This window comes from Misgurnus anguillicaudatus, chromosome 16, assembly GCF_027580225.2.
Source record: "Misgurnus anguillicaudatus chromosome 16, ASM2758022v2, whole genome shotgun sequence".
Classification (NCBI taxonomy): Eukaryota; Metazoa; Chordata; class Actinopteri; order Cypriniformes; family Cobitidae; genus Misgurnus; species Misgurnus anguillicaudatus.
In genome coordinates, this window is record NC_073352.2 from 14,141,469 (window position 1) to 14,152,202 (window position 10,734).

A 10,734-nucleotide genomic window follows, 5' to 3' on the forward strand; every position below is an offset into this window, starting at 1 on the left:
GCAGTCACGTGACTTTAGTCTCGTGCACGCGGTTTACAGCAGAACCGGAAGAGAAGACAGTGCTGAATAAAGTTTAAATTTTTTTTTTTTACCAAAATGTATTTTCAATGCTTCAACACATTCTAACTGACCCACTGATGTCACATGGACTACTTTGGTGATGTTTTTGTTGCCTTTCTGGACATGGACAGTGTGCCGTGCGTAGATTTTCGGTGGGGGGTCGATAAGCTCTTGGACTAGATATAGAACATCTTAAACTGTGTTTTCCGAAGGTCTTACGAGTTTGGAACGACATAAGGGTGAGTCATTAATGACATGATTTGCATTTTTGGGTGAACTATCCCTTTAAATGATCCTACATAATATAAAGAGCATTCTGTGGAAAATAATCTTGATATCTTTAATATTAACTAAGGTCACGTCAAAGATTAAAATCACAAATTTGATGCTCCAAATCTCAGAATTACATTGAAAGACAATAGCATGGATATCACAGACAGGGTCGCAAATTATAAATCATTATAATGAGTTAATCAGCGTAAGGAGACTTTGATTTTAATGTACTTGCTCATTATAAAATGATTTTTGTTACAAATTTAAAAATTAAATTGTTATAAATTTGTCTTAATTTGACAAATCCAAAATTAACATTGGATATCGAAAAAAAATGTTATGGTACTATATGCAGAGATCTCTCAGAAGCCACAGCGTTTGGACAGATACAAAGAGTTGATTCGAGGTTTACCGCGGGTCAACAGAACGACATTAGCAACACTCATCAGTCACCTCTACAGGTCAGTCATCTTTGATCTTTCATCATTCAGCCCGATCTCCCCACCCCGTCTTATTCTTTCTTTCTCTAAACTCTTTCTTCTTCTGTCCACAGAGTACAGAAGTGTGCAGATCTGAATCAGATGTGCACCAAGAACCTGTCACTGCTGTTTGCTCCCAGCCTGTTTCAGACTGACGGCAAAGGAGAACATGAGGTCAAGATCATAGAAGACCTCATTGATAACTACTTGTATATCTTTGATGTAAGTGGATGACTTTAGATAGCTGTTACAAGGGCGGTACCTTTTCAAAAAGTACACCCATTTGCACCTAAAGAGTTCATATTAGTACCTCAGAGGTACATACTGTATGGCATTGGTACAAAATGCACATATGTACCTAAATGGTACATAATAGGACCTTTTAAAAGGGTACTCCTCCAGTGACATTATATTGGTATTTAAGCAGTGTGTGTTAAACCCACAATCCTTTGCACTGCACTGTATTACTATGCATACATTTTGGTACAGTTTTGTGTGACATGTAGTTTATATAAATATTATTTTGTTGTTATTAATTATTACCTTCTTTTATTGCTCAGATTGACGAAGAGCATCAAACACAGATTGAACTGGAAATCAGTTTGATCACCACCTGGAAACACACACAGGTAAAATAAACCCACCTGCTGTTACTTTGCTTGTCCATTAAAAAAAAACAAGCTTATGATGTTGTTTTCTGTGTTTCCTGCAGTTGTCGCAGGCAGGGGATCTGATTATTGAGGTTTATCTAGAGGAAAAAATACCAGACTGCTGCATCACACTCAAAGTAAGATATAGAGTAAAAACTCCTGCTTGTGTGTCAGGGAGCTGCAGTTGCCCAACACAACCACACGGTGGCAGATGCAAACCACTCATCACACGGCAGTCATGTGAGCTGTGCTTGTATTTCAACAGGTTTCCCCCACAATGTGTGCTGAAGAGCTGACCAATCAGGTGCTGTTCATGAGAAATATCCCTGCAGGAGAGAAAGATGTGTGGATGACATTTGAGGCCATTGAAGATGGAGAGCTTGGTACAAAAATTCACTTCTACAAAAATGCACTTTAAAAGGATAATTCACCCAAAACATATTATTTATTCACCCTCATGTTGTTACAAACGTGTATTTAATTGAACTTTGTTCTGCTGAACACAAAGGAAGATATTTATAATAAAGCAGGAAACAGAAGCACCATTGACGTGCAGAGTACGAAAAAATACTACTATGGAAGTCAATGGTGCTCAGCAGAAGAAATAAATGAGTACAGGTTTGTAACAATATGAGTGTGAGTAAATGATGACTAAATCTTCATTTACCCCTTTAACACATTGCTATTTAAATTAGATATTGCATTCAACACCAGTAATAATAGTAGGAAAAATGCTGAATTGTTGGAAAAATAGTAGATAAAATGGTGGGTGTCATTTCTACAGAACGACCTCTTCATCCCAAAGAGAAAGTATTGGAACAGGCCCTGCAGTGGTGTAAAATGGCTGATCCCAGCTCTGCGTATCTGCTGGTGAAGAAGGTGCCCAGAGGAGAAGCAATAGACATTTTCACAGGTTAGCTGCACATCAAGTTTATACAAAAAAAACAAAAAAAACATGAAGGTATGGAACAAAACTCAATAGTTTCATATATATATTACAGTTGAAAGAAAAAGTATGTGAACCCTTTGGGCTTACTTGGATTTCTTCATAAATTGGTCATAAAATGTGTTCTGATCTGTATCTAAGTCACAACAATAGAGGAACACGGTCTGCTTAAACTATTACCGCACAAGCATTGTACGTTTTCATGTTTTTGTTGAGCACAGCATGTGAGCATTCGTGGTGCAGGGTGGAAAAAGTATGTGAAACCCTAGTCTATTGACTTCTCCAAGAGCTAATTGGAGTCAGGAGTCAGCCAACCTGGAGTCCAATCAATGTGATGAGATTGGATGTGTTGATTAAAGCTGCCCTGTCCAATAAAAAACACACACCAGTTTTGAGTTTGCTGTTCTGAAGAAGCATTGTCTGATGTGAACCATGCCTCACACAAAAGAGCTCTCAGAAGACCTACTATCAAGAATTGTTGACTTGCATAAAGCCGGAAAGGGCTACAAAAGTATATTTAAAAGATGTGTGCACGTTAAGACAGATTGTCTACAAATGGAGAAAGTTTAGCACTGTTGCTACACTCCCTAGGCGTGGTCGTCCTGTAAAGATGACTGCAAGAGCACAGCGCAGAATGCTCAATGAGGTGAAGAAGAATCCTAGAGTGTCAGCTAAAGACTTACAGAAATCTCTGTCACATGCTAACATTTTTGTTGACAAATCTACAATAAGGAAAACATTAAACAAGAATGGACTTCATGGGAGGACACCACGGAGGAAGCCACTGCTGTCCAAAGAAAAAAAAAACATTGCAGCACGTTTGAAGTTTGCAGAAGAGCACCTGGATGTTCCACAGCACTACTTGACAGAAATGCAAAATAATATTCAAAACTATATTATCAGGGGTGTATAAAGACCTTTCATAGTGAACCATTATGTGTTTATTAGCTTAGAATGATGCGTTTTTATCTACATACACCGAGGGTCCCCTTACATGGGAGTCGCCATTTTGGGCCGCCATGAAGCCTTTAACAGACAACATTTTTTTACTAAGTTGTCTCCGACGATGACATGTTTGTCTGGTGGCGGCTACCGTAGCCTCTCTATGCGTTTCAAAAGTGAGGGGTGAGCAGTGGACTGAGCCGATGGTTGCAATTCGCAACCTCACCACTAGATGCCGCTAAAATTTACACACTGTACCTTTAAAGGCGATTTTCAGCCATACATTAATGGAAAGCTTATTTATTAATATGATGTATAAATCTCAATTTCAAAAAATGTCCCCTTATAATCCTCAAATCTATAATACCATTATTTGTCTCTAGAAAAACACCATCTGTATCTTCTTTCTGTATTGTTGTTTGTTTTTGACCTTGTATCTGTTCTCTGTTGTGGTTCACAGCCTACAAGAGTGAGATAGTGAAGTCCGGAGTACTGAAGTGTCGCGAAGAGCCGCCCAAACTCCTGCAGGGAAACAAATTCCAGGAGCGATTGTTCCAAATCAAAGAACACAAACTCTTAATGAAGGACAAGAAAGTATGTTTACTGTGAAAACCTCTACACACTTTACCGGCTCATTACAGGTCTCTGGATAAATGACAGCCGAGTCTGCTGCACACAAACATTTAGTATTTATTTTTCATCCTTGCATTCTTACAGAGCATCAAGCCAGAGAAAGAGTGGCAACTGAAGACCTTGAAGATATACATGGGGATAAAAAAGAAACTAAAACCGCCTACAAAGTAAGACAAAAGTTTGTTTTAAGAACAAACTAACCTTTATTTATCCTTATAAAGTAAATAACCAAACTTATTTTTGTGTGTTTTGCAGATGGGGGCTAACAGTAATATTGGATAAACAGCAAATGTACGTAAAAATAATAAAAATAAAAATAGGATGTACTGTTTGTTATACAATGTGTTAGGAATTTAGTATAAGTTGTATTCAGTACTATGTTTTTGTAAATTCATGATCTGACATTATTGTACCTTGTCAAATAATTTATTTATTTAATATTTTTTAAAAATCATCAAAAAGTGTTTAATATTATAACTGTATACGTTCTTTACTAGCAAATAATGACTCCAGATATTTGACCTTGTAGGTGTCTCAGCTGTTCATCTGAAACTGAATTATGGGACTGGATGACCAATTTACTAAAAGCACAGGTACAGATGACCTGCACATAACGCAAATACTTACCTGTACTGACTTTAAAAGGATTAAATGATCTTTAAATCTCCCTCAGAACGATGACCTGCGTCCACCCGTCATGAGACGACACTCTTCCTCTGACATTTCCAAGCAGAAATTCGGCACCATGCCACTGGTGCCCATCAGAGGAGAGGAGAGCAATACCAACTCTACCATGCTCTCAGCCAATCAGACTCTGGTAAGGCACACGGGCGTCCTCTAGTGGTTTATTACATGCAATACTCACTTCTGAGACTTAAGATGTTTTTTTTTCTGCAGAGAAAGCTTCACACAAGAAGGGCCCTCTCAATGTTTTTCGTAAGTATTTATTTTCAGTATTTCACACCGCGTTGTCCTTTTTCAACTTGGACTCAGTCACAGTTACTCGGTTTACAATGGCTGGTCAAAATGCTAAAGCAGGTAGTTTGGAAAGTATCAAATTGCGTCTGACAAGCTTTGGAGTGCGTTTCACAAAACAGGCTATACTTAATTGAGGAATTCCTCTGTTCTTCCACCCAATTCCTGTTGGGAAGCTGGGTTTCCTGATATGACAGGATGCATTTGAAGGAAGAATGGTTCTGCTGCATTGTTCTGCAACTGTAGCCTTGAGGGAGGGCAGGGTGCTCACTTCACCTCTTGTGTTTTGGGAAAATGCCACAGCCTCTGGTGCGTCCCAGCCCAAAAGCTCTCGCAAGCAAATTGTCTGAGGGCTTTGAGCTTTTGTTCTCTGTGTATTTGGCAATTATCTTGATGTTGTCGCTCTGATACTGAGACAAAAGTTTGAAGTCGGAAGAGGAAGTAATTTGTTGTGAACATTGTTGAAGGGTGAATCCCTTTCTGTGTAGGTCCGGCAAAACACAAATACTTCTGTTGTTTGCATAATGGAAGATCAATTATCAAGATATCGAAATAGTCAGTGAAAATAGTCACTGGTTTGGTTGTAACCTAAAACCGTATGGTTAAGTCTTAGTTTCTGTTATCTTTTGGGATTTAGGGAGTCGTACACGCGATTAGCCTACATTCATCATCACACTTATGTACATATAGAAAGGAAGCTTGCTTGTAGTTTGTTTCAAATTGTTTCAGATATAAAATCTGATTGGATGATTTTTGATGATTGAATGGCTTTACTTGTGACTGAACATTAATGCTATTAATATGTCAACTGATTTTAGGCAATTGCGAACCACTGACAGTAACTACATAATTTATGATTAGTCACGACTATTTGTTTGCAGAATAAAGATTTTTGTTTACATAATTATTATACACAATACATCAACAAATATTATGTAGGCCTATAAATGGAAAAAAAGGAAAAAATATTGACATAATAAATATTTATATATGATATAAATTATATGTAAATATAAAAATGTTTATACACATGCAAATATTTCTTAAAAATATACATACATGTGTGTGCATTTATATCTACATAATTACTATACACATTACACACACATTTAATATGTAAACAAAAACTTTTATTCTGCAAACGATTAGTCGTGACTAATCGTCAGGCAGCTCTAAATTTAACTAAATGCATTGACAGAGAGATTGTCGTATAAATATTTTAATTCTTATTATTGTATTCAAATATTGATGTTTTTTATTATTATGGCCACCATTTTATAAAATCAATAAATTGTAAGTGGAAAACTGGAAGTGCTTTATGCCCTTAGAAAAAAATTAACCATGGTTTTATTATAGTCAGAAGGTGGTTAAATAGTACCATGGTTAAACTGTGGTAACTATAGTAACCATGTTTTTGGTTCAAATAAAGGTTTTTCGTATGTGTAGTAATACAATGCTTAAAGGGATAGTTCACAAAAATGTAAACTTTTTAATTATTTAATCACCCTCATGTCGTCTGAACACCCAATGTTTTTTTAGAACCCAAACGCAGACTTTTTAAAAGTGTTGTTTTGGGTCTTCTGTTTACTATGTAAGTGGATAGTGACCACCTCGATCACAATCCACTCCTATAGTGACCAGAAAACCTTTCAAGCTTGAAAGTCACCCAAAAGTGTTAAATAACTCCACTTGACTTCTCTCATATATTTAAGTGTCTTGAAGAAATGCACTTCTGTACCTGTGGATATCCAACCTGATCTAACAAAAAATCATACATATTTTACAAGTTGGCTAATTCGTATCAATTCATACAAAGTTAATTGTGCAAAATCATACGATTCTCACGAAAAAACAACAACGACCAAGGCTTTGAACCGGTTCACGGAACGAAAATGAAAACCAGAAACTTTTGATGTTTTGCAAGGAACAGACACAAAATCAGAACAGAATCGTTATTTTAAAATAACAGTAACCGGTTAATACCGTTATTTTAAAATAATGGTAACCGGTTAATACCGTTTTTTTCCGTTCTTTGACTAGATTTCTGTGTGGTCGTCGTTGACTCATCTGAGAAATGAGAAGCTTGCCACCAGCAACTAGCTTATTCAAGCCCAAGTCTCTAATGCTCAATCATAAGAGGTAAATATTGTAGGCTACCAAGATGTTTGTTTTTTTAATACTAATTAGTGGTGTAACGGATCGCAGTTGATCGTGATCCATACAGATTACGACCCACGGTTCGGCTCGCATGCGATTCGCGGAATTAATACGCAAATTTAAATGGGGTGAAAGTTTATAATTTGCATGTGTTTCAAAAACTTGCAAATGTTAACACTTAAGTGATTTTAAACAATTTAACTACAAAAGACGCTAAAGTGAGCAATTTTCTGTATGCACAGACGCACATCCGGTTGAATATGTCCGGTCCAACTCCAGTCAAACGTGATTATCTCTATGCCCTTCAAAGATCACAACTCTTGATGTGAAATCTATAGTCTATATATGAGAGTTGCGCTACTGTGTCTCATACTGTAGTCCATTAAAATACATTTGGCGAATAAAGCACTGAAAAACAACATCATTTTCACTTTATGTGGAGCTACTGTTTATGCTGCATCTTCTGTCCGATGCGCCGGTTGGAATTTGTCATCTGTCTGTGTGTGTGCAGGTGTTTAAGTGCACTCAATAGTGCATACACGGAAAGACGCGTTTCAAATAGCAAGCGAACAATCTTTCTGTTATTGAGAGGACACATACAAACACAATGATCTCGAAATACCACAGTATTTTTTTCTAAGAAAAACATTTGTTTATGTTGTTTGCCAAGAAATTGTCCTTGTTTTAATTCATGTATAATGCTGAAACAAATGTAGGCATGTCAGAATTACAGTTACGCATATTTTTAATATTTGATAAAGATATTAGACTAATAATTAAACGATAATTTAATGTCCTAATGATCAGCCTACTTATTTGTATGTCCCACAGCTGACATGGAACGTTATTAACCGGTTCAGGAACTTTATTTTTTTTGTTCTAACTGGTTCAGTAACGTAAATTTTAGGGTTGAACCCGAAAACCGGAAACGTTAAAATACTGTTTCTCTTCGGAACGAACCAATTGGGAAAAAATCTGGTTCAAAGCCCCGACAACAACGAAACTTAACCCTGCACCTAATCCCAACATCACAGGGGTCAAGGCAAATCATACCAAAACTTAAGAATGGGATCGTATGAAATAATACAAATTAGCCAACTCGTAAAATATGTACGAATTCCCGTGAGATAGTATCGGGATTAGGGGCGCGCGTTTTCTCAGTGAATGAATTTGAATGAATTACGGTGAAATTCCAGAACATCCAAAAGCCAGGGGGCGCTCTCGTGCAGAAACTCCCTTTGTGCCACAGAAGAAGTAGCATTACAAACTCTATTTCAGGAAATGTCTATTTATATTGCTGTTCTTCAAATTGTTTCAGGTATTTTCATGATAATAAAGAATATTTTGAATGATTTTGTTTATCGAGTTTTGCTTTTTTTAAATGCACGTTATAAACGAATCCGACTCATAATGATTTTAGATTGATAAGGACTTCCTACTGACCAAAACGCTATAGTACACGCACAACCTGCGCATGAAACACAGAATCGCAGCCTTGCGATTCAGAATCGATTTCAGACAGACATTTTTAATGGGACACACAATTTAATTGTTACAGCCCTAGTCAGGATATCGCTGTTGTTCCAGCTGTTCACATTTTTTTAAAAGAAAACGTGCACTGTTTGTGCACTGAAAAGAAAGGCAATGCTTTTTAAGGGCTTACATTTGGGTTCTGAAGAACAAAGAAAGACATTGGGGGTTCAAACGACATGAGAGTGATTAAATAGTGACAACATTTTTGGATAGACCATCCCTTTAGTTTTTGTAAGGGAGTGTAATCAGACATTTCTGTTTGAAGTCGTCTTTTATTTTATTCTTCTTTTTTTTCTCTCCAGCCCATGAAGATACAGCACGACTCATTTGAAGAGCGAATTGAAAGTCTCCCCGAGCCTTTGTATGAGGAGGTGGGCGATTTCGGCCTGCAGGTGCTCAAATCTTTGGAAACTAGTTTCCTGTCCAGTGCCCATGCTGAGACTCAGGAGGTGCCAGCACGCCCCGTCAGCCTCGGACAGAGAAAGACGGCCTCCCTGGATCGCATGGTTGGGTCGAACTCAGCTCAGACTTTGAGCGGTGAAAGTACCTTGTCCTCTGGTGAATCTATAGATATTCTGGGACAAGAGGAGTCCAGTGACTCTCTGTCGGTCACAGACAGGCACGGGTCCCGTAGGTCATGTAGTCCCGAACAAGAATTGCTCTTACATGAACTCTCCACTTTGTTCACTAAGAAATTAGAGTCTAAGGAGCAACACACTACTGAGAACTTTTAATGAAACCACCGATCATTAAAAAAGGTGGACTAGACTGAGTCTGAACTTGAATTAGCTGTTATAAAATTGTATTTTATCAGACTGAAATTGGAGAGTAAGAATGCAGTATTAGCATGATTTGATTATTAATGCAACTATGGTGCCAAAGAAGTCAATTTAGATTAAAATAAAAGTTTGTGAAACTGTGCCACAATTGTTTTGTATAAATGGGTTACATTTTTTTTCTCATGTGCATTTGAAGATGTTGTTCTCATTATTATTTGTACTTATTGCATTTCATTTAAATCGGGTAACTGTTTTTAAATTTGTTTCTTGGCCCAGTAACACAATGTTTTTTTCTGTATGATAGTAAAACATACATTTTTATGAATGTTGTCTGTAATTCATAAACTGTGGTCTCGTTGAAAACTTTCACATTCGTGTCCTTGAACTGCATACAGAAGATTTAATGACTACTGTTTGGGGACTCAACTTGTTTTTATATGTATACGATTTATTGTATTTATTAAATTATTTATATAGGCTGTCTGAAGAATTCTGAAGCACAAAAGTGTTAGGAAACAATGAAGGAATTTGATGAAATAAAACGACTGGAAGTATTTTCAGGACTGAGCAATAGAGGGCAGTATAGATACAGCACACATGATGTCTTGACAATCTAAAGCATTTTCTTTGTACAGATTTTCACTTCTTTTTACAGGCATTTATCAAACTCATGTACAGTACTATAAGTCTAATAACAAAATAAATATGTTGTCCTACCCCAATCTTTTCTTCATTGTATTTTACTAAAGAATATTTTTTTATAAGAGCACTTTTACAAAAAATGAATTGTCTGCTTTATGTAGCAGCTTCTTTTTGATTTCTAAAAGTTGCATTAACTAATAATATATATTGTATGTACTGTTCAACTTGCAGTATTGTTGTGGTATGTTACTAACATATAGTTTACTCTGTAAAGATACACCAAGCGCTAAAGTTGATAGCATAATGTGAAAGATATATAAATATTTTAACCCATTTCGTCCCCTTGGAATTATAAGGTTCTATCTAACATTTTTGTCAAAATTGAGTTATTCACATATTCTTACTCTGTGACAACTTATTTACATTATGTGATGTTTTATTTTAAGTTTTGTACATTTTTGGACGTTTTATTAAAAAAACAAAAAGGTTCTATCTACAAAATCGAACTCTAAGTTGGCTCTATAAGGTTCTATCTGCGTGAGCTAATCAGCACTTCGAATGCACAGAAGGGGACCAGTCAGGATCAACTTTATGGGGTGGTTTCTCAGACAGGGATTAGCTTAAGCCAGAACTAGAACTTAGTTTCATTAGAAAATATTTAACAA

General features: G+C 36.6%; 1 protein-coding gene across 4 annotated transcripts in view; it reads left to right on the forward strand.

Moving 5' to 3' along the window:
• The window catches only part of arap3 (ArfGAP with RhoGAP domain, ankyrin repeat and PH domain 3), a 61,546-nt gene extending 51,397 nt beyond the window's left edge, over positions 1 to 10,149 (forward strand). For all 4 annotated transcript variants that reach the window (XM_055178183.2, XM_055178184.2, XM_055178185.2 and 1 more), the window contains exons 22-34: positions 689 to 794; positions 887 to 1,034; positions 1,373 to 1,441; positions 1,525 to 1,599; positions 1,728 to 1,845; positions 2,247 to 2,375; positions 3,811 to 3,944; positions 4,068 to 4,150; positions 4,239 to 4,274; positions 4,513 to 4,576; positions 4,657 to 4,800; positions 4,881 to 4,919; positions 8,951 to 10,149. In XM_055178183.2, the coding sequence (XP_055034158.2) occupies positions 689 to 794; positions 887 to 1,034; positions 1,373 to 1,441; positions 1,525 to 1,599; positions 1,728 to 1,845; positions 2,247 to 2,375; positions 3,811 to 3,944; positions 4,068 to 4,150; positions 4,239 to 4,274; positions 4,513 to 4,576; positions 4,657 to 4,800; positions 4,881 to 4,919; positions 8,951 to 9,382 (1,577 nt within the window). In that variant the 3' untranslated portion in view covers positions 9,383 to 10,149. The remainder of the gene's footprint in view (positions 1 to 688; positions 795 to 886; positions 1,035 to 1,372; positions 1,442 to 1,524; positions 1,600 to 1,727; positions 1,846 to 2,246; positions 2,376 to 3,810; positions 3,945 to 4,067; positions 4,151 to 4,238; positions 4,275 to 4,512; positions 4,577 to 4,656; positions 4,801 to 4,880; positions 4,920 to 8,950) is intronic.
• The last annotated feature ends 585 nt before the right edge of the window (positions 10,150 to 10,734 follow it).